The sequence below is a fragment of the Centropristis striata genome, chromosome 2 (genome assembly GCF_030273125.1).
Source record: "Centropristis striata isolate RG_2023a ecotype Rhode Island chromosome 2, C.striata_1.0, whole genome shotgun sequence".
Taxonomy (NCBI): domain Eukaryota; kingdom Metazoa; phylum Chordata; class Actinopteri; order Perciformes; family Serranidae; genus Centropristis; species Centropristis striata.
In genome coordinates, this window is record NC_081518.1 from 35,956,557 (window position 1) to 35,981,286 (window position 24,730).

General features: G+C 39.7%; 1 protein-coding gene across 4 annotated transcripts in view; it reads left to right on the forward strand.

Annotated features, from left to right (window-relative positions):
- celf6 (CUGBP Elav-like family member 6) overlaps positions 1–13,773 on the forward strand; it is a 148,301-nt gene extending 134,528 nt beyond the window's left edge. For 3 of the 4 annotated variants that reach the window (XR_009395615.1, XR_009395616.1, XR_009395617.1), the window contains 4 exons: positions 1,488–1,631; positions 7,393–7,542; positions 11,235–11,307; positions 13,634–13,697. Coding sequence is in view for 1 of the 4 variants with exons in the window: in XM_059350210.1 (XP_059206193.1) it covers positions 1,488–1,631; positions 7,393–7,520 (272 nt within the window). In the remaining 3 variants the exon portion in view is untranslated. Of the gene's footprint in view, positions 1–1,487; positions 1,632–7,392; positions 7,543–11,234; positions 11,308–13,633 lie in introns of all 4 variants that reach the window. The other variant, XM_059350210.1, reaches the window with a different exon arrangement.
- Positions 13,774–24,730: the final 10,957 nt, after the last annotated feature.

Here is a 24,730-nt window from a genome sequence, read left to right on the forward strand (position 1 = left end):
TTTTTTTCTGTCATCAGTTATCACAATTTCAACTGTATATTCCTACTAAAAAATATAATGAAAAATGTTTAAAATTCATGAGATCAACTTTTTTTAATTATTAAAAGCAGTATACTTTGTTGGTAAAGAGTACAAGCAGTCTCCCAGATGTACTGTATGGCTGTATGATTATATACTATACTTTTATTCAGCCAGAGGTTAACTGACATCCAGTAAGAACAGAATCACATTTCCAGCAGCTGAATGGACAGACTTGCGTACATGGAAATAAATGTCAGAAATAAGGTTTTCATGCAGTCTCCAAAAACATGTAGTGGTTTGTTTGTGAGGAGTAGTGGAACAACCTATCAGCTTTCCTTAAACACCAGTTGCAGACATTTCTTTCCCTCAAACAAACCACTTCTTTGCATCGCATGAATTCTTTAAGACACCTAAACCTAAACAGACAGAACAGAACTGAGATTCTGCCTTTAACTGTTAAAAAAAAACCTCACTCTGTCAACCTATGTGTGTGTGTGTGTGTCCTCTATCTCATTGAGGCATAGCAGCAGTACAGCCAGCCACCAGTGCAGCCCTCTTATCAGCCTTCTCACCAGCCCCAGTCTCATCTCGTCATGCTATCACCCAGAGCAATGAGACAGGAGAGAATGCTAGCCAGGCAGCCAGCTGCAAGCATACTGTCCCCGAGTCCATCACATCTCTCTTTCTCTATCTTTCTCTCTCACTGTGTGTCCACGGTTTGCTCTCCCTCTCTCTATCTCTCTCCAGTTCATTCCTCCCTTTATCCAGATTGGCCTGTACAATATGTGGCAGCTGGGTGGATGAGTGTGGAGGGATGGAGAGAGATTGGAAGACAGTCCTACTGTCACACAGTAATTGGGACAAAAACTTGGCTTATGCTCTGCCTCCTCCTCCTCCACCCCTCTCTCTTCCTCTGTGTCTCAGTGTTTCTCTTTCTCAATATAACCGACTTTATCTTTCTCATCCAATCAACCTCTCTGTGTCTTTTCTTCCTCCTGTTGTCTCTGTCTTTTTTTTTATCTGGGACTGTTTTTCTCTTTTACTTCTGCAAGTCTGCGGATAAGCAGTTAAGTATAATGAATGAATAAAGTCTGCCGTTTACATGTGCACTTGCACATATTCTGAAACAACAGTCAAATTTTACTTTTTAATTGTACGTATTACAATAAAGTGCCACCTGTCTATACAGTTATGTAAAATTGGATTCAAACAACATGTGTGACCTTATAGCACTTATAAAATAGGATTAAGGGGAGTTTACTTCACAATAACTAGGTTTAACACAACTAATATTCGTGCCGCAGGAACCTAATCGGAGTTTGGTGTTTACATGGTGCCTCCGTTCCTCGCATTATTGTCTTGATTGCTTTATTGAGTCATTTTTCCACCCCTGTTATTATGGTCAGCCTCTCTCTCACTGTTTATGCTCCCATGTAACCCTCCTGTTGTGTTTCTCTCATCACCAGGGCCAGAAGGTTGCAACCTGTTTATTTATCACCTGCCCCAGGAGTTCGGAGATGCGGAGCTCATGCAAATGTTCCTGCCTTTTGGCAACGTCATCTCCGCCAAAGTGTTTGTGGACCGAGCGACCAATCAGAGCAAATGTTTTGGTGAGTCAAAAACCTACAGTAATGAGGAGAAAGGAAATAAACAGAGCAATGCTCCCTCACTACATCACCATAGGCTGTTTAAAATATGGACAGAGTCTCTGGGATGTCATCCATAGGTTTTCGAAAAAGCCAAAATGAAGCTTAATGTGAGTGGCTCTGGCCGTCGCCATCCTGGCAGTGCTTCACTCCTCCAAAGTGCCAGCTTTGTACCAAGGTGGAAACATATTTAGGGGTGTCACTAACAATTACTTTTGTAACAATTATTATACAGGTCATTTTTTTGATTAATCTATTGATTACTTTTTTAAATGGTCAATAGATCCCATGGTTAATTTACTCCAAAATAACGACTATAACTTCTAACATTCATCTTCAATCAGCCTTTTATTCAAATAATGTAATACAATAATATGATGTTGTTGTATATAAAAGATAACAAATAAAAAACAAATTGAGGTTAACTATATTTGTGATATTGTTTGTGTAACGCCTGCAGAAGTGGACTCTCAGGGTGAGCGGATGAACTGATTGGATGTTCTTCTCTTAACTGGAGTCTGGGGAAAAAACAACCATCTTGTTTATTTTATAAATGAATTGATTTACCAGACAGCTTTATAACAATAAAAAAAATATAGAAATCTACTTTTTTGGAGAAACTCAACAAAAGTTGAAATTCTCAATAATAACCACTTGATGTTGCATAAATCAGAGCAATGTTCAATAGAAGTGAGATGTTAATGAAAATCCACTGCATTTAGTTTTGTAGGTCTATATGCACATGAACAAACAACTAGAAAGCACCATTAATAGACTCATTTTCAGCATGCCCGTTAGCAGGTGCCACCATGTTATAAACGGTGCCAGCTCTAAATATGTTTATTCCTGCTCTATGTGGATTGACTGGACATTAGAGGAACTGCAGTTTTTGGCACTTCCACACTGGCTTCATTTTTATGATATTCAGCCCTGGAGGTTGCCACTTGTCCGTCACACAAGCAAGAAGTGCTGCAATGGAAAGAGGGGTGTGAGAAGGTGGAGCTCTCATCACCTAAAATAACACCAGCCAAATCCACCATGAATCCCTCATATTGCTTCTGACCCCAATATATTCCCACATTTGCTGTTTGCTCCACACATCTATTCATCAGCCTCTCTATCACACCATTCTTAATACAATCAGAGTCCATCTCTCTTTCTCCACCATTCCCAGACTCCTTTACCCAAGAGAAAAGCATTTTCCTAGACCCCCCTCAGTCCTCAAGCCGGGCAACCAGCATCCCGCCACCCCTCCCCTCCTCTTCTCTCGCCTCCCACACAGCAAACCAGTTCATCAGGATGGAGGCGGCGCAGGTGGAATCCATGGGCTTAAAGAGATAATAATAGACTGGTGTGGGCCTTACTGTTGATTCAGTTAGACAGCAGCACCCAGGAGACAGGCAGAGAGAGAGAGAGAGAGAGAGAGAGAGAGAGAGAGAGAGAGAGACAGCATTGGCTTTCTTTCACTTTCTCTTCAACATGGCATGTCTATGAGGCTTTCTCTTCCTCTCTTCCCTCGTCTGTCTCGTTCTGTCCATCTCCGGACTCCCTCTCCCTCTCCCTTTGTGTGTTCTCCTCTAAACATATGCCTCGTGCTATCACTATCCGTCAGTCAACAAGGGGGAAGGACAAAGGGGCGGTGACCTCATCAGTCTCACCGGCTTATTTTCCGCGGCTTGTAATTAAGATCTTGGCTGAAAAACGGCAATTTAACCCATGATTCTTTTGTGGGGATTTTTTTGTTCACTCATTTCTCCCTCCTTTTTATAGCAGAAGCCCTGGGGCTCCTTTGTAAGACATTAACAAATTAGGCAGAAGATGCTGTGCATTAGGGGGGATAAGTTATTAGGCCTAGACGAACTAGGAACACCTCATCTTAAAAATGTGTGAGTTTAGCCTTGAGGATGTGGTTAATGGGCGCAGCAGGCACAGGTGTAGATATAATGTATACAAATCTATGTACAGTATACAGATGAAAAGAAATAGGTAGATGGATGGAGTGATGAATTGGCCTTTGTAAAAACACTTTTTTGAGGAAAAAAATCTCAGTTTTTACTGCAACGATGAATACCAAATGGACAGCCTTCCATATATATAGCGAGCCAAAAAACGTACTTTTAGCTGAAGAGATCATTTCCAAAGCACTGTAATAGGTATTCAAATAGGACAAAATGAAAATTCAGTAAAAACTATATTTATTATTATTATTATTATTATTATTATTTATAATAATAATAAACAATTTAGTTTATCGAATCCAGTTTATGTGAGCATTTAGTTAACCCAGATTTTAATGTCTTACTTTCCCTTGAACAGCACACCGTGTTCTAATTAAAAAAACACTTTTTTCTAATTAAAATCTAAAAAAGCATAACCTCAAATTCATCATCAGCTTAAATTCTGTACAAATATCAAGTTCTTTGGTGTAAAAGTTAATTTATCTTCAAAATTTAGTAGACAGCTTATCGCAGTGGGGAAAGTATGTTACATATTTAGCTGATATTATTAATAGATTCAAGTCAAAGACTTGTGGAAAAATTGCTTGCCACTGCAGAATGATTCTTGTGACTTTCAGTAGAAACATCTAAGCACACAGGGCCTGATTTCTGTGCAGCAAAGGTGAACTACATTTTGAGTTAGTAACCAGACATGGCTCTTTGAGATGGAGTGTTTATAGAGAAGATTGGAAATTTGAATATGATGAAAAGGTCACTGGAGGAGCACTCGAAGCATGTTCTTATAAAGGATGTATTTCTGGAGTAGGATTTGGAGTATACTCTTCAGGGATGCATCACTGTCACTTCAGACAGATGTCTGTTTAGTTTAGTATCTTTATCTGTTTGCGATAAAATGATATGAATATGCGACATGGTGTAATATTAGACACTTGTGCAGGTGAGATGAAGAAAAGTCTTTGGGATTTATAAAACATTTCACCTCAAAGCAATTTAAAATGTGAAGATGACAAGAAAGCACAAGTGACTCAGGTGGTAATTATAGCCTGTGTTATTACTGAGTGGTGCTTTATTGAGTCATCCAAACGTATAAAACATCAGGAGGCAAATGTGTGCTCCCTGCAGACATTTACTGTTGAGGAGCTATATGGTTGTGTTTAATCTAACCTGGGACTCAATGGGTATAACAATAGTCTTAATCCTCTTCGTTTAGTCACTCAATATTGACTTTTAAAAGTGATCAAAGCTTACCTTGTTAAGTGGAATTAGCTGGATTTAGCTTGAAAATGAATTTCAAAAGGTCTTCAGAGAATGGAATAACACACATGCACACACACCTAAGAAAGGAAACCCACTGTCATCTTTACATTCATGTATTTACTGTACTGTACAAGCAGTAGTGTTCAATATAATAGCAATCCAATGTGACTAACCAGATTAATCCAGGTTTTTAGTATATTATTATTGCTACATGGCAAACAAGGTACCAGTAGCTGCAGTAGATTCTCAGAAAACCAACAAGACCCAGCATTCGTAATATGCACGCTCTTAAGGCTGTGCAATTGGGCAATTAGTTGAAAGGGGTGTGTTCAAAAATATAGCAGTGTGGCATTCAATCACTGAGGTCATTAATTTTGTGAAAAAACAGGTGTGAATCAGGTGGCCTCTATTTAAGGATGAAGCCAGCACTTGTTGATTTTTTGAAGTATGTTTGCATGAGGTAAAACTTCCATGTTCCTACACATAAGCGCACTTATATGCTTCACACACTACCGATGATCAGCTGTTTTGGTAAGAATACGGTTGAGTTCTACGGTTGAGAAAAAGTAGTGCCAAACGAAGCAGCTGTGGAAAGCAACAAAAATCGCTGGACATATTCTAAATATAGCCGACACAATAATGGGTTTAAGATTTTTAGGGTGGGCCTTTGTTTAGGTGGCTATAAAACATTTTGTGTTAGTCCAAGTCTTCAGCAATAGATTATTTTTTTTCCTGCCTGGAGCGTATGTCTTGTTCTCCAAACCAGGAACACGCAGAGCATCATCTACTGCAGGTAATACATTGACTACAACCTCACTTAAAAAACGAACTATGTGAAAAAGGCTCAAGTCCAAGTGAAGTCACTGGTGTTTCCAAATTTTGTTATAATCAAATGATAATCAGTATCTTCAGTCATGATCACATCTATGAATAAATGCATAGAAATGTATGAAAACTTTAAATTTTACTTTAGGTAGTGCAATATCTGAATACTAAGCAGCTTCAACCGATCACCTGGAGGTTGACTAACATGTTCAAAGGGAGTTCAGTGTCGGAGGATCAGGACCTCTTCTCTAGACTACAGCCAATAGTACACAAAGAGTTCTCATAGTCCCCAGCATCAGGACACAGTATCCCTACATAGTACCTCTTTATTCGAAGGCAATGTGAGACTTATATACTGCAGCATTCTCAATCTGGTACTCGACTATTTTCCCATTGTCACCCAGTATTGCTTGCAACTTTTGTGTGGGTTTTTATTAAAAATGCATAGCATAACAAAGCGTGCAGACACTCTGCTAATATGGATGGCTGCTGTGAGAGCCATACCTCAAACGCAAGTAGCGTTCGGGGTATTACACCACACAGTCAGCTCTGCATCAAAGATATGAAACTTCAACGAGTTACTTTGTCTGGAGAAAACAGCTAAAACTGGAAACATGTTAAATATCTTATTCTGCCTTTAGATTATTGTAATGTACATGGATTCAAGCACTTAAAATTTGCAGTGCAGTCTTTGTCCTCTCCTTCCATACTTTGACCCCCAGCATCCTATCACCTTTTTTGGCATGTGGATGTAAATGTGACGTATGGAGATTTGTTAAAGCCAGGGATAGTGTGTGTGTGTATTTGTGGGATTGGGAGGGGGATCACTGCCAACTGACAGGCCCTTCCCTGCTCAGTTTGTTTAAAGGGTTTGTAAAAGCAGCAGCCTTATCTCACCCGCACTGACAAAAGCCTGCCCTCTCCCCCCAAATTAAATTGGACCCATAGCGGTGTGATCAAATCAGCTGGCAGGCGGAAAATTCGGGCCGTCAATCACAGAGGTGTCTGATAAGAGCAGGCAAGGAGTCCCGGTGTGGAAAGCTGTGGGCTCATTCCGCCTCGACACCCAGGTGATAACTCAGAGCAGCAGGCACCTCCGTCCTACACACCTTGCTCCTAGCATCTCGTCACGACCCCCGTGCCCTTTACTCTTTACTTAGATACATGCTCAGTCACACACATACATGAAAATACACACCCACACACACACAGAGCTGTCACTCCCGTACGGCTCAAACACTCAGGTAACATTTACAGACTTTGCTCTAAAAGTCCACACACAACATGAGACTCCTTCTTTTCTCTCTAATCTTTGAACACCTTTTCATGTTTTTTGTTCTCTGCTCAAGTTAAACTCGCGGTTTCTAATGGCTTGTCTTCGTTTGATTTATAATATCTGTGTTATTAGCCTTTGTGGTATTTTATGTAATCTTTTTAATTCAAAGATTTTCAATTAATCCGCTGAAAAGAGAAAACAAAGAGCTATTGTTGTGTCATTGTTGAGAGTTAAAAAGGGTCTTCTTCTCCCCTCTTTTTTCTTTCATCTCGCCTGTCTTTCCTCCCTTTCTCTTCCTCCTGTTTCTGTCTCTCTCATCTCACCCCCATTCTTCTCCCCTCATGTGTTGTTCCTATTTTTTTTCATTTTCCCATTTTTCTCTGCCTCCCCATCTCTCTACCGTTCTCAGGCTTTGTGAGTTTTGATAACCCGTCCAGTGCTCAAGCCGCTATCCAGGCCATGAACGGCTTTCAGATAGGCATGAAGAGGCTGAAGGTGCAGCTAAAGCGGCCAAAGGATGCCAACCGACCTTACTGACTCGTCTGCTGTCCGTACCCAGGTATAGTAAAACCCACAGGGTCAAACAATAACATGCCATGTCTGTTCTCAAGCCCAACTGTTCACTTCACTTGGAAAGTTTAGTTCTTGTTGCTGCAGTAGAGAAACTAATTTGATGCATTTTGCTTGATTTACGTTTTACACAATGTCCCAACTTTTTTGGAATGGGGTTGTATTATGCAGAAATGTCTTTAGAATTCAAGTAGGATGCTTTACTTTCAAAGAGTTATATGCAGCACATAATGACTGAGAGCTTCACAAAATAAAATACATTATACATACATACATTAACCATTAACCATTTTCTTCAATTTTCATATTAAATTTAAAAAACTAGGTAGGCAAAGAGACAAAATAACTACACCAACTCTCTGGTCTTATAACCAGTAGAAACCTCATTGGCCATAATTTGCATAAAAAAAACTGTTGAAATTTACATATATCAACATGACAGACTAATAAAACTACAAAATGCATGAATTACCTTCTTTAATATTAAATGTGGTCAACTAGGGAGAGAGTAAAAATTCTAATCCTGTAGTCATTATCTGACTTTGTCCCCATGAGTCCTGCTGTGGAATAAAATTTGTATTTTTTTCAGGTTTTTAAACATATTAGCCGTGGAAGCGTAAGGGCACTCGTTTCTAGACTGCACAGACCCTCTTAGCAGAATCAGCCTCTTGAGATTTTTTGTCAGGTTGCCTTGCTCCGCTGAATTGTTTTTGTTTCTTCTGGGGTTTGGAATCGAATTTGTACCTGCAGGAGGCTCCAGTGCAAATTGATGACATCATCAATACCCAGCTGTGCATAATTACCCGTCTACTGAGGACGGCGTCGAGAATCGATACAAGTTGTTGAGCTACAAATTCATAAAACCAGATAGCAGAAATTTCTCTCCTGCAACAGCTCTGCATTAGATTTCTGTCAGCTACTAAGCAAAATCTAGATACCTGATCAGTTGAAGCTTTATCTAGAAGACGCACAATAAGTTGATTTATAGTACTATTTTTTACAAAACTACCAATGTGCACGAGGAGTAATGTAGGATGTTTGAAAGAAAAGTTTGTGTTCACAATAATAAAATCAACAGAGAGAGGCTTAATGGAAAAGCACTCACCCTCCCTACAGACTGCAGTGCTTATAATGGTGCAGAACAGCACCAACCTATGAGCACTATTTGGTTAGTTCAAGTGATGCTTCACTTCACTCAATCTCTTCTCTAGTGAAACAGTTTGACAATTCACCAATAATAATAATATAGCATAGGAATATGGTGGTATTATCATTTTAACTTTGTTATCAAATGTGTCCTAGTCCTCTTATCTTGTTTTTAATTAACTATAACCTTGTAGCAAAGCAGACCTGAATGCTTTGACTGCTTAGGATTCCACCATGCAGCAGAATAAATAAATAGAAATATGCAAAGCAACAATAATCCTGATACCATAAAAGATGGGAAGCTGTGTAAAAATAATAAATAATAAATAAAACAACAGAATGCATTAATGCAAAATGAGCATAATAAATAAAGTTTATGAGTTTTGCTAATTGAATGTAGGTCAAAAAGGATTTGCAAATTACTGCATTCTGCAGTTTTTCACAGTGTCCCAACTTTTTTGGAATCAGGGTTTGTAATAAGATGTCACTATAAACATTCATGTTGGAATGGTGTTGTGTGGCTTTGGAGAAAGTGTTATGTATATCAAAGTGTAAACTTTAAACAATGCCAGCATTTACACATCCAATTTTTATAATAAAATATTTACTCAATTTAATCAAAAATCAAGCTTATCCATTGTGGAATAGTTGTGAACTATGCAAAAATGTATCTGCTGTTTTTAACTTGTTTATGATGTATGTATGTGCTCACAAATTAGAGCAAACAAGAGATCTTGCAAATGTATAGTCACCTACTGTACTTCTTCTGATAATATGTCTTCTGACAACAGTTATCTTGGATATTGAACAGCTCCTTGTATGGGCCCTTAAAAAAGTCAGCGCTCCCATACAACATGATAAAAGGAAGGTTTACTTAAAGTGGTGCCATCCTTCAATAAAGACTAATTTCACAGTGTCAGGCTTGATTCAACGAATCATCACCCATCTGTTACAAAGTGCAGCTGCCAGGGCAAAATAATATAGATGCATGCTCTCATCGCCCAATTGGCTAGACAACTTTTCATTACAATAACATAAGCCTGGATTATATTCCTCCATAAATAAAAGCATGGTAATACCATTTGTTTGTTTTAGATTTGACTCTTTAAAAGCTGCAAGATGGCATTAATGGAAGGTGGTATGCAATACAAATGATAGATGCTCCCTTTATCTCTCGCCTGATAGCATTTGAATAGAGCCGTGTCCTGCTAATTGAAGAGAGGCTTTCAAAGCAGACACCCTGAGAAGAGGAGGAGGGGTTCAGGGGGTTGATTTAGCACATCAATGAGGGACAAATGGAAAATATCCTGCAGCAGCATTGAATGACAGGACAGTCATTGAGATGTACTCAGAATGTCTCCAAGTACAGACATTTCCCCACAATAACATTCTGTCACTTTATCAGGAAGTATGTGCGCGTGTTGATGCAAGTTTGTACGTGTATGTGTGTTTTCATGTCCTCCTTCATCCTGGGTCTGGTTCAATCCATCTCTGTGTTTTTCTTCTGTTATTACATCACTTCTGTTGTTGAGTTAAGGAAAACCAATAGAGCAAATCCAAGAGCAATCCCATGAAAACATTAAAGAAAAAATACCAGAGTGGGTCTCTGAGGGCAGCTCCTGGTTTATAGATTCTTAAAAACCATGAGGGAGCTTATAGAAAGATGTCTGGTTTGAAAAATGTGACCAATCTACTTTAAATAGCTTCTATTCTTTTCATTTATTGCCTTGTATTGCAGAAGACAAGTACATTGAGTTCTTGAGCAAAAGACTGAAATACGTAAAGTTCAACTGTAACTGTTTAATTCTAAACTAAATCCAACTGCATTATAACGATGAAAAACTTTGATGGAACTTGAATGATGGATTTTTTTTGTGTTCCTTAGGTAAAAACTTCAATATGTAGATAACTTCAGAAGCCCCCTTTTTTTCTCTAATACTGACGATTTTGCTTTGAAGTTGAATTAAAAACACGATCAGACAGCATTCTCTTCTGCTGGTCTCAGGAGCCCTGCTACTCTGAAATTGCGTTCTGTGTCTTAAAGATAAACTTAATGCAAAAAAGAAGGAAAAAAAAGCTGAAGCACTCACTGTACGGCCACCCTCATAGCAAACAATGCAAGGCAAATCCAATTACTGTAGACAGGACAAGTTTCTGAAATATGCATTTCTGCCTTAAGGGTTATCTTTGTGAATATAAAAACATCAATTCAACCTTTTAACCTGCAAATGTTGTCAGAGAATATTTCACCACCACATTGAGGCACGAGAAAAGGCCCTATTTTTGTGCTGTGTTGAAGATTATTTGTTCTGTTATTTCTGTTTTACTTGTCAATTCTTTTTTTTTTTCTTTTTTTCAGTTTTTATGGAAATACCCATAATAACCTCATTTGATTTGTCAGGCAGAATAAGTGAGAGTGTGGAATAAATATGAAAAGGGTGCTTTGAATTCTGACTTAAGGAAAAGAAAATCCCACTGTTTCTTTCCTTCTTTTGCACTCCCACCAACCTGGCAACCTGACACGGCCAATCAAAGTGTGAGGTGGCCTTTCTCCGCAATAGCCACACACCCCACCCTACACCTGTCATGGGGCCAAGTTCCCACAGCTGTAAGTTGAACCCATGGTGTCATTTTCTTTTGGATGACGTCATGTGGTGGGACTGTGACTGCGTTGCATGACGTGGCATTGGTTGATATTTCTAAACTCTATCTCTTTATATTCTGCCCTCCTCCTATATATATAAATATATATATTGTATATTGTATATTGGCAGTTTGTGGAGTGCAGTAAACTGATGCCTTTCTTGGCTGGTACCTGTTGTACATTATGTAACTAACGTGCTGATTGGTTCGTTGATTATAACTGGAAGTGGCCTTAAACCCTTTGTGCTACTGTACCGTGTGCCCTTGTGATGTTTTACTTTCTCTTGTGGGGTTCATGTGTATGGATGTCCTGTATTTTCTACTTCTCTATTTCTTCACATTCACATCAACAGTTTTTCTTTTTCCAGCAAACTATGATTTTTTTTTGTTTGTTATGAAAGTCTGAATCTTTGCAAAAAAGGACCTTTTTCTCCTCCCCGATCGACAGCTGTTTAGTTGAGAGATGGCCAAGATGACCCTATGTTTGTGTAGCCAATTAAATCTCCACCGTTCACGCAGAGAGCACAGGCAAATGTTGACACTCCACTTCTCCGTGGATTCCATCTGCACAGGGAGTACTTCTGCAAGATTGTTTTGTTTGCCTAACATGAGAATCACTTCCCATTTATTTATTTATGAGGGTGCAAACCAATTACGCCGTGATAGCAGAGCTGCAGGCAGCGCTGCAGACCCACATGGCCAAAATATGTCCAAGGTACAGCCGCACTGTGCGCATGGACATATAAGCAGGCTGTAGAAATAAAGCAAAAATACCTGGGATAAGTATTTGCTGCTGCCTGTTGTTTTTTTTAGTAGGATTATGCCACCAGATAAATTAACTCTTTTATGGCTTGTACGTAAGATAATGCTGTGAAAAAGACAAGGAAACAAACATATTCACAGTGAAAAGGGTCCTTTTTTTGCAAGCGAGTTTGTTTTCTATCCCTCTTGGCCAAACCCTGATAAGAGTTAGTCATTTTCATCAAACTCGTATTGCCCGATTCTTTCAGCAACCCTGCAGGCGACTCTCCCTCCCGTAGTCTATCCAATGAACTCAGGGGGTTGTCTAGCCAGGCAAGCCGGGAGGGATAAGGTCTTTTTGGCATCAACTATGCCTCTTAACTGCCAGGTGTCTTTTATGGAGCAATCTAAGTAGGTGGCGGAGTGGGGGGGGGGACAAATTCTTTATTATCTAACAAAGTTGGACGGTGAAATACTTGTGATGTTTTCAAATAAGCTGTTTACTTGGGGAAAAAAAGGGAAGAAAAAAAAGCTCTATTTTAAAGCTTCTGTGTGTTTCTTCTGCTCTGTGGTACACGTATATAGCGCTAGTGGCTTATAAAAGAGGGCATCTGTAATCGGAACTGTTAGTGCTTTATGCTGCTAATGTCTGTGCTCGCTTTGGCACACATGAGAAATAGGCTAGAATCTCCGCTCTCACATCTAAAAAGCAGATCTATTATGAGATGGTAACAAGCTCATTTACAGGAATGGAAAGGTAGAACAAAGAGCGTCTGGGCACGCGTGTTCCCGTCACAAAGTCAGTCCCTTTCATGTTCACTCCCGGAGAGTGATTTGCTGTGATTTCGTAGCCTTTCTTCACCCACATCACAGCTCACAACATATTAGGGATGATAGGCTGTAAACTAGATCTTTTATATCCAAAAGCTCGGCGGAACGGACGCATTCAATGACAGTGCAGCATTTTAAGTCAACACAAAGGCAGGGGAGACACTAGGTTGGTTTTTCATGGGATCCTAATTAGAGGCAATTTCTCAAAATATGTCCTTTTTTTCATATTGGACAACCATCAGCTTTTCTGTCAGAATCACTGCACTTTTTCAGCACTCGCAATGTCTTGCTTTTTCATTACGTTTCCTTCTTGTTCTTTTGGTAGTTTGTTTGTAATGAATTAACAATAAGGTGAATGACAGCAACATCTCAGGCAACATTCAGCTGTATTTCTTTTCATGCAGGAAGATGTAGTCAGTTTAAATTAGGTCTTCCTTGGATTAGTGCTGTCACAGTGTAGATGTCTGTTCCATATGGTTAAAACACAAATCTCCCGCCCCACCTCTAGCCCACTTATTTCTGGTTTTGATTGACACACTCCTCTTTTTTTTCTCTCCTCCCCGTCTGTTTCTCATGCTGTTGGCTGTGCCTGTCAATCTGTGTGATAACCAGGAGCCAGCAACCCTGAGCATGTTTGCCGCAGCCTCACTGAATCCACTCTCCTTATTCTCCCCTCCTCTGTGTCTCTCTCCCTCCCTCTCTCTCTCTCTCTGTCACAGGATGAAGGGCCACAACACCTTATTTCCACAAGTGCAGTAAAAGTACAAAGACTTCTTGCTCTGCTACATATCATGAAGGAAGGGTGGTCCCTTGATCCTGCTGGAAACCCGCTGAAAGATTGGGTGACTGAGAGAGGGATCCCAGAGTTGTTGTTTTTTTCTTCTTTTCTTTTTTCTTTCAGTTTTTCTTTCTTCGCAAATGCCTCTTTTTTCCCTGTTTTGCTTTGGCGTCTGTGGAAGAAGATTTTGCAGAGACCAACTTTTTGCTGCTGTTTTCTAGACATGATGGGGGAAAAAAACCTTTATAGACTCATTATGCTCAAAGCATGCATACTGACACAGGATATAGATAAACACAGATAACAAACCAAACATACACATTTAAAGATGCTACATTTAAAAAAATGAAAAATGAAAAAACAAAAAAAACTACTTTGTACATGTATAAATACGTGCAAATGCCAACTCAAGTACTGACGCAAACATGTGCGTGTGCGCACACACAAACATATTATACACACAAACACACACACCAGCCTGCTGCCATTTTGGTTTTTGTGCCTACACAGGTGTTGTGCTCTGTGACAGGGCAAGCTCTGGATCAAAGAGGAAACGAGATGATGATGAAGAAGAAGAAGAAGAAGAAGAAGAGGAGAGAAGAGGAGAATCCAGGATAATTTACATGCATCATTCCTTAGGAAATAGGGACCAAAGGACTAAACGCTTTTTAAAAGAATATAAATATATAAATATATAAATATATATTTAAAAACTCATACCTTGTAGCTGCAAGTATTACAATTTACTCGTAGTCAAAAAATCATTAAATCAATATCCAGTGGCCTACTGTAAGTATGAATAAAAGAAAATGGAAATAATGTATAAAAAAAGACATGGCATCGTAGTATAGGGGCTGAACGTTTGCTCTGGATGCTGATTTAGCACCAGGTTGTAGAATAGTAAAGTAGATTAGGAAAAAAATGTAGATTTGCTAACTTTTGCTGTTGTTTAAAAAAATACTTGAAGTCGTAACGAAAAAGGGGGCAAAAGGGAGGGAAAAAGGAAAACATTCATCTGCCCCTGTACGCAACGAGTCTCTTTTTTTCTTGGATGTTAAGGTATCAGCCACTGGATATCTCGCTCATCATGATGTATAAGTCACCGCACTCTCTCACAGCTATGAACAGACTGTTCTGAAAGAAAAAAAAAGAATGACAAGAGAAAAAAAAAGACAGAACTTACTAATGTCTGTGCTGGACAGGGTGCAGATGTTTAAGGCTTCTCACTAGCCTTTGTGTTCAAGCGACAATCCACTGTAAAGACCAAGCAAAATGGACATGGGGTGTATTTTGTTTTCTTTTTCAGTTTTTGTTTTGTTTTCTTGACATTTTGTATTGCAACAAGAAGTGTGAATTATGAAGCCACAAATTGTTAAAAGGGGTGATGGTTCTGTGTACTAAGAGACGGACAAATGGATGGTCTTGAGGGCAACAGAAACGGAGGAGGAGTAAAGTGACAGCTAGTGAAACTGCCAGCAGAATGAACTCCGTATACAAATGAAATGGCCGTTATGGAATTCTGTCAAAAAACACAAAAGTATGCCCATTGTAAACAACCAGGACTTATATAAGTGACATGCCAAGGATATGTGTGTCCACTGGAGCTGCTGCAAAACTCCAGATTGAGAAAAATTGCCTGTTGTCTCTTGGCAGATAGAAACAAACATGTCTCGAAGGACAAACTCGATTTACTGTACTGATGGCAAAGGAGTGCAGGCTTTTAGAGCTCATTAAGCTCTGTCAAATATAATGTAAATTCCACTATTAACATGTTCCCCAACCTGCTTTCTTCATATATTATACATAGAGCCTATGGGAAAAACAGCTTCTGCCTAAACAGACTATATCTAAATTAGATCTAACAGTCACCCTGAACCATTATTCAGCTCGCTTGTAGCCTCTCTGACATGGATGCCAGGCAGGACACAGTAAAGCACTCCAGTACTGCCATGTCTTGATTTAGAGTCCTGTAGCCTTTATTTTGACTGTTTTAGAGCTCTGGATTGCAGGCTCTTCTCTAAAAGCAGATCAATATGTTTGGAATGAGTCTAGAGGGAGGAGCGATGCTTGTTTCAGTCGCCCTGAATACTTCCCCAATTTTCTCTGTCGAACACCAGCTCACATCCGTACACCAGCCCTTTGAGCACTGGCAGCTGGCGGTGAGAGGCACGGCTAGGAAAGAGGGAAAAAGAGGGAGGTGAAGAGAGGAAGTCAGCAACCAAACATGACATAGAGGTCCTTAACTGATGCTTCTAGGATGGTGCCCAATGACTTAATCTAGAAAATTAGAAGCTGTAATCAAGCTATTGGTGACAAAACACTGTTTATCTGTGGTAAATGCTTTCAAAGAACAGGATTAAAGATTCAAGTAGGACTGGGGTCTGGTACCTCGGGCTCCAGTCCAACCAGCGCCAGCTTCCCTCTTTCTCGAGCTTTCTAGAAAAACAGATATATTCCAAATCACTGAAGGGGGATGATAAAATGTGCCAGCAGATTATTTAAATGCACTGCTATTCTTTGTCATTTAAATAAACAGAAGGTCTTGATTTATGTGCCATTTACCCCCCTCTCTTTCCCCTGTCCTAAGAGCAGCCATGCTTTTCCCAACCTCAGCCCAACTGTTCAGAAAGCTCTCCCCTTGGAACAGCGTTTTCAAACCTGGCTAATGTCTGCGCTCACTACCCTTCAATTATCTCCTGCACCGTATTAGACATGCTATTTCACCTTTCTCTCTAATCACACTGTAATCACCAGCCTCTATACATTAGCAGCAACCAAGTGAAAAATCACCGGGATAATCACTTGGACCAAATGACGGGAGAGATGGTCCCCTGCATGCACATGGATGACAGAAGGAAGATTAGAGAGAATTATGTTTGTGCCTACTCCCTGGCAAGGCTGATGACAGCTGACCTGGCACCAATAATACTGTGGAATTTACCCGAAGAGGCAAAGGAGGATGTGGGATAAAACCTTCCATATCATAGCGAAGTAGATTGACGTTACCAAAAATTTTAATTGAAAGATGGACGATAAAATTGATGACGGCCTTTCTTTTTCCGTTAGCACAAGCATTTTCAACAATTGCTGCTTTAAATTGGGTTGAAACCAACAATTTTAGAGGAAATCCTCAATTCTGTAGAAGCAGCTGCAGAGAGGCTTGTGTTATTGTGCTTCTTCTTTCAGCATGTAATTGTGTCTCAACTATCTCTTCAGACGCCACAGTTTCTTACAAAATAACTTTCTCTTGCTAGTGTCCCTGCTGGGACACCTGCAAAGCAAAGTATTGTTCAATGCTGAAAGAACATTTGTGAAGCACAGTAGTTCTTCAGATTCAAAATGAGTCCCAACAAAATGACAGCTTTTTAAAAAATTGCCCTCAAATAGAAGTAGGGTAAAACCGGCCCTCCTTCCTCAGCCCTTGATCGGACGTTAGGTGAAAACGTAAGCAGCTACATGAATCGTAGTGAAGTAAAGTAGGTCAAAACAAGGCCATGTTCTGAAAACCGTTTCTGCTCATTATTCATGTGAAGCTGAACTAATCGATGGGAAATCTAATGTTCCATGAGCAATGAAATTTCCTGTGCTTGTCTCGGCCATCTTCAGAGTACCTTCTGCGAGTGAGGCTCTGTCAGGCTCTACAATCTTCTCTGTCCTATATCAGATGCTGTACGAGTTCCCACTGCTAATGGCAGGTTGACTCCCCAGTGAGCCAAAACCCAGCCTAGCCTGGTATCCTGCTGTCTGCTTGGCTAACAGTGCAGTGTTCATGTAGCATCTCCACTATGCCAGGGCTAAATTAGGCATTGTGAAATCAGCACTTCAACACTTTTAACAAGGGTGCTGTTATTACTTTTACACCCCGGGGACGATGTTACTGAAGTGACGTGCATTAAAAACAGAAATAGCTATGAAACATGCTCAGAAACTACCACAACAAGAAGAGATTGTTCCATTTGTTGACAATAATGCCTGCCTGCCCGGCTTCAGTCTGGTCTGGTTTTTAGTGTGGGCCATGTTTCACCTCTAAGAGCAAAGATAAATGTCAACCCAGCAGGCACTCACCAAGCTGTTGCCAAAATGCTATTTGATTTTTGTCCTCTAATTTACAAAGATAAAATGTGACTTGGCATTTTAGCCCAAAGGAATTTGTATGAATCTAATTAACTGTGAGAGTATAACATTTAGCATGCCAAGCAAAACCTGAAAGGCAATGTCAAACATTATGTCCATACCCCCAAGAACATACAACTTATCTTCTCTGTCTCCATACTGCTCTTATTTAGCATCTTGCTATTGGTGGTTTAGTGTGCCCTTGTAACCATTTCACTCTGATCTGGTATCATTAATGAGAAATTGGGGGGTATATATGTAGTATACCAATTTTCTCAGTTGCCACTACACCACTGCTCATGAGGTCAGTCCTCAAGGGGAACATGTATCCTTAGAGGGCCCCAACCAATGGCGGGCCAAGCAGAGAACTGCTAGAGCATGTCTACAAGTCTCCAACCCCCTGGGTGCATAACACTCACCCTAAAATAGCAGTGATTGTCAAGGAAAGGAAGTGAAATGTAATTGACTGAAAGTGGAGAGATAATTAAAGGAACCTGTTGGACAGGAGGGAAGAAATTAATGCCTCTCATTTAATAGCTGCTTTGGGAAAGAGCTTTTCCGTCATCTCACTTTAGCGCAGTGAGGGTTTTGCTGTGGAAATGGGATTCTGTATGGAAAAGGTGGAGGTGGAAATGGGCATTGGGTGGTGGGGGTGCTGTGTGCTAAACTGAAACTCCACAAAATCACTCCCAATACTCAGGGCATCAGGCGCTATGATGTCATGATTAGTGGAGAGGTTCAGAGCCTTGCCTTACCCCTGATCCTGAAGGAGGTCGAGCAGAATCACAAAATATGAGGTCAGTGCTGTAAGATCGCATCCCGCCGCGGGGAGCGTGGAGCCAGCAGAAGGGCTGATGAACCACCTAAATTGTGCTTTGGATTTATAGGATCACCATCCAATTCCAACCAGTAACAAACAAACAAAAAAAATGCCATCTTCCACCCAACAACGCACAGAGACTCGCTGGAGGTGTGAAATTATGTTTAACAACATGGCTGACAGTAATGAAGACAAATACTTTTTTTATTCCTTGATGTAAATAGCCTAAAAAAAATACAAAAACAGAGGACGGTTGTATAGCAGCTTGTGTGAGAAGCCCAACTCTGTGGGACAATGATGTCACTATAAAATGTATCCACAGCAGTACAGGGATCTAGGAGAGTTTTAGTTCTTTTAAGCCCCTTAAGTTTGGGCTCTGAACATGCATCCTACAACCCTAAGCGTCGGACCAAGGCTTAGAGAGTATTTGACTTAATGTCAAACCTAAGCCACAGCCCTGAAGTGATCCGTTAATTAAGATTCTGTGTACACCGACATGTCATGATTTTTCTGACAGAAGAAAGATCGCCTGTGCGGTAATTGGATTAGTCCAATTGGGGCTGATGAACAGATATGACAGTGACAGTAGAGTTCATCCATCTGCATGCTTACCGCTTGACAGTGCGACAAAAAAATAGAAAAAAAGAAGAAGAAAAAAAGCATAAGCCACCACGGTACTTTTCAGATTCTTTGGAAGTGAAAGTTTTGGCTTTACAACATTTAAGGAAATTAGTTTTACAAAACTCCAGGTAACAGTTTGTTCAACATGTACATAAATCATTTCAGAATCAAACATATGGTGGGACCTACATGTACGTCATTATGGCCGAGATTGGACGAAGGGGAAAGCAAGCAATTATTGTAGAACCCAGCAGAACCCCCTGCCAGATTGACCCGATCTGCCACAGCTCTCCTGACCACACAGCTGCGTTACTCCTGTACATACAATATAGCTTATTTTTCAATTCTGTTGAACCTTCTTTATAGGCCGTACAATAGATCATGTTCAAACGTTTAAAAAAAAAAAAGAATAGTTAATATATTTCAGTGAAACTAAGAGAAGGAACCTATGAAATAATTTATCCAAAACAGAAGATGAAATGATGTTATTTCTTGTATAGTGAAGCACTGATGTTCAAAATGGATTTTATACTCATGTTGTTAAATGGTTCTTTATTTTCTCTTTTGTTTTGTTAATATCTGCCGAAGCTGGGATAGACTCATTGTCATGAGGTTTATTCTGATGTACTTTGATCTTTTTTCTTTTTTTTTTGGCCCTGTATGAAATCCCTTGTGGATGGCCAAGATCAAAGAAATGTTCTTTTGCTCACTGAAAGCTCTTAACTCAATACAAGAATTAACAAACTGCACTGTAAAAGGATGAATGATGGTACCGGTCATGTGGATTCAGAAAAAAAAATGAGTCCATTGCACAACTGAGTTCAAATGAATCAGCATTGCATGTTCAAAAAGAATCTCATTTGAGGCCTTTTGTTGTTTTGAGAAAAAATAGACAAAAAAGACAAAAAATATCAAACTTTGCAGTAAGATTGGTTTTGAGACCGATGCTGTCATATCTCATTGTCTTTAAACCATGGATGGTTTCCTATAATGTTCCTCTTCTTTTCTATCTCTGTCTCAATCGAATTGTTTTTTTTTAAGGGTTGGTGGTGACATATCTCTGTTTTTCATCTTCTCTGTTTTTACCTATGGAAAGGTTGTTTTCCACACTTTGTAATCTAATGTGACTCCATCCACTGAAGATATTGTACCAACAGTAGATAGTGCCACGTTGCTTCACTCCAGTCAGGTTGATTTGTTAATGTGAGGAGGGAATTCTGCCTTAAACCCAGCCTGTTCTCTCTGACAGTACTACCTGTGAGCTGTGGTCAGACACACTGTATTCTGGGGATGCCAAATGTTCTATCTTCAAAGGTAAAAACAAAAAAAAAAATCTGTTGTAAAGAATTCAGTTTTGCCTCTAGCCCATTCTGACACAAATAAGGATGTGGTCATCCACCTCCATTTCCATTGGTTACAAGGACCAAAATATGAACAAACTCAGCTAACTGAGCAGTTTGCTCCAATCAAGCATTCAATGAGAGCCTTTAAAGAAGTCACATTTAGTCAAAGGTGATTTTCCACCATGTATCTTTGTATCATAACTCATTACATTCCCAGCTTCACTGTCTCATTTCATCCTCTTCATTTGTTCACATGCTAAATTAATTAATCATAATATATTTGGGTATTTATGTTCACAGAGAAAGGAATAATCATCTCTTTTATTATTTCACTTGAACAAACTGTTTTCTTTTTGTTTGAAACAGAGATGTAATTTGAAATAGCGTTGGCTCGGGTCCGTTTCCTGATTCGGGGTGATATCTCCCATAGTGCTCCTGAACTCTGTAGTTCTCTAGTTCATTATATTCTGCTTAGACTAAAATAAAGCACAGTCCTGTAGAAGATTGAGCCTGCTTTGTCCTTCCTTTTTATCTATCCACATGGCCTGATTAAATAAATCCTGAAGGTTTGAATCTATCGTGGTGTCCATGCATGACCCCAGTTTGCAAAGATGTAAAGTGTTCGGTGTCCTCTTGTCACTTGGATTGTGGGGAGAATGCATTTAGGACATGTCATTGTATTAATTGAGCTAACAGCGCTAACCATATCCGAATACCAAATTAGATGAGACGGTTAGTAGAAAATCGTTTAAAAAGGGCGAATAATGCATAATAAATGGAAGGGAGATTGGAAGAGGGAGGGGAATAAATTGTGAATTGATTAAAGGGAAATGGATATTCAGCTCTTGTCTCGTGGAGGTGTTACAGTGGAAACAAAATCAGGTGCAATGGGTGCTGCTGGTTATCGTCTGTGAATAAGAAACAAGAGGTCAATCGATTAATCAGAGGTTTTCCTCGTGCCGTGTTTTATCGACGGAGACGTTACGATAAGGAGGGTCAGGTCACACTGAAGCCCATGGTCAGTGTCCTTTTTACGGCCCTGAGCCTCCTCCTCGCTCATTAACACTAGGAGTCGGTGAGACGCCACAAAACCTATTACAGTGGAAGGAAATGTCCATATAATATTGTGTCTCACAGAGGGTGAGATAATTCAACTTGTTATTCTGCAAATCAGCATGGTTCATCAATTTCCAGCAGCAGCAACTGTCCATCACAACAGAGGGAAAACATCAAAACTCCCTGACAGTAATTGTTCCCAGAGCAGAGTATGACACCCCAGGGAACATGAATGACCAAACCATCCCGAGACACCAAACATCATTTCTTGTTTATGGGCCTCTCTGGTGCGTCCGTGTAGTAGCATTGGTGTGGAAACAGATTTATGGTTGCTAAATTTGCAGGTGATAAAAAGGCAAAGAGTGGCCAGTTGGGGCACTAACTCTTGGCTATTCACATGTTGACTCCCGTGCAGACACTCCAGGGACCCTTTCTCATTGTGCGGCAGACACTCCATGATTCCACATGACAAACTGGATTGTTCCTCGAGTGAGTCCTGCTGAATTATTTTGGTCCTTTCGATTGCATCTCCTACCCCTGAGATTTTCCTCTACTGTTGCCTTTGAGCCATAAGCCTCGACAGCCACCGTTGTCGATACTCAATCTGTTCTGTAACCCCTAAAGCTAATGAAATGTGCTAACAGGGGTTTGTTTGTTTGTCTCCAGGAGGGGGGCCAAGGGAAAGAAAATGGAACAACAAGACTCTTTTGACAGTTCCATTTTTTTTCCCAATGTTTTGGAGTGAGGGATAATCATGAAGTATGGATTGGATAGGGGAAAGTTATTACATTTTGTTGTCTTTATCCTTGTTTGAGTTGTAAAAAAAAAAAAAAAAAAAGGTCAGATTGTTCCAAACATGATTCTTTGCAGTTCCCGGATTTATCCTCAATTCTGACTCCCCTACTCTCAGTGTGGGAAAGGAAAAATCGTTTTTCTCACTTCTCTCAAGCCTCGATCCCTCTAAATCTTCAGTGTAAATTTGACACACAACCTCCTGTCTGGCTGGAGTGTTTCTGTCTGTATTTACTTTATTGGTGATGTTGATTGGGATGGGGTGGTCATGAAGCTCAAATATTACAGCTGACAGCACAGACACACAACTCGTGTTTAAAAGCTCTGTCTCAATCCTTCTAGTGTCCTCAAGCAAGTGTCTTCAGGATTTTACAATGACATCATTCACATCAACAAATGTACATCATGAGTGAGGGTTATAGTGTGAACATCAAAAGGCATGCATTGTTTGGCATTTTAAAGTCTGTTTGGCTCAGGCAACCTAAGTCCTACTCATTAGTGACAACAAAAAATGCAATTTTTTTTGTTTAATTCCTGTGTTACACATTAAATATCCTGTGCCTTTAAATTAAATCTAGTAGTAGAACATGTATTATTCTAAATACATTATAGTCTTTTTCTTCATATGAAACATTTGATTAAAACTACAAATTAATTTTAGTTAACACTAAATCAGACATACTTCATCATGTCTTCCTGTAATTTTTGCAGCTGACACTATTATTATAAAATATACATATCTAACAGAAATGCACTCAGACCTAAATGCATGCCATGTTCCTCATTATACCAACGAATGGTTTGTTTGTAGGTAATCGTAAATAATGGCCTTTCAACTTCTTTACCATGTCCCACACAAATATTTGCCATATTGACTTATCACTTGTCACTCACCATGCATTTAGCATTTGACTTTTATCGTCTATTTATGTATCAATGCATCCATTAGGGACACTCAAGCATTCGGGAGCCTCTGCACACTCCAACGGGCCTATTAGCATGTTGTTTAATAGAAAATATGTTGCAAACACTAAGCATAAGCTACACCACACAGGAAACTGAGAGTGCTGTCGACACTGTCTTTAAAATACAGATTTAAATACAAGGGTCTTTGTGCCTTCTTTTCTCCATTTCTTTTTTAACATCATTGCAAGAAAGGGTCCCTAAAGCAGGCTATGAATGGCTATGACAGTAGGTGGCAAATTTCTTAACATGCAGATTCAGAAATAACAAAAGATTATAACTAAATGAAAGTGTGAAGAAGACCTGGGTAAGCAAAGCAACACAATCCCTTTGATCCTATTATGTATTACAAAAGCTTAATCAATATCTAATCAAGGGGAATACAGCATGCCATGTCTTACAGAGCTCTTTGCTGTCAGAGGTGAGGTTGCCATGGTGACTGGACAGGTGTGGAGAGCTTAGGCTGCAGTGGTATTGATGGAAATTAAGAAGCATTGATGAGACTTGAAGATGCCGGAATTGAAAAGGGAGATAATTAAAGAGAGGGATGCAGCAGGAGATGTGTGGGAGAGAGGGACAAAAGAGATTTAGGTGGGAGATACAGGAGGGGATGCAGACAGGTGGATCTCGGATGTGTAGCCGTCTCTCCATTTTCCACAGTGAGACTATTTTCTAAGATCAATGGAAAAACTATTAGAGAAGAAACATGTGTTTTACAAGACATATTTAAGGTACTGGTGAAATTTAAGTTGCATATTATTTCCAAGGGTTTGCAATTACAAAGATTCCTTTCTTCACACGGCAACAACAACTCCATTTATTTTTCAAGTGCAACCTGACAAAGAAAACCACATGCAGCAGCAACAATTACATTTGCAGATAAACCCTGAAAAATAAATGCCAAATTCTCACGATGACAAATGAACAATAACAAAAAAGTATCTACAAGCATAGTGACAGGTCCTCAACAGTAGAACCACCACAAAGGACTGACAGACTGTTTGGGTTTTTATAATGAAAATAACACTTTAAATAAAAACTAGGCCCATGGCTTTTTCTAAGTGTGTTTTGGATGTTTTCTGAAGCCTAGAAGCTAAAATAAAACACAAGATTTTTGTGCATTTATACCTCCAATCACCACTGCGGTCATATAGACTGCATTTTCCATAGCACCCATTATTGCTATACTAGAGACTGGTCTATAATACAGGTCAAAAATGGCCCTATAGGTTATTTGTACAGGCAGCAAAATACGACCCATATTTACGTTTTAGACTGTACTCCCCCACCCTCTAGCGGCCGTAGTAATAATGAATGGCGGAGTATAAAT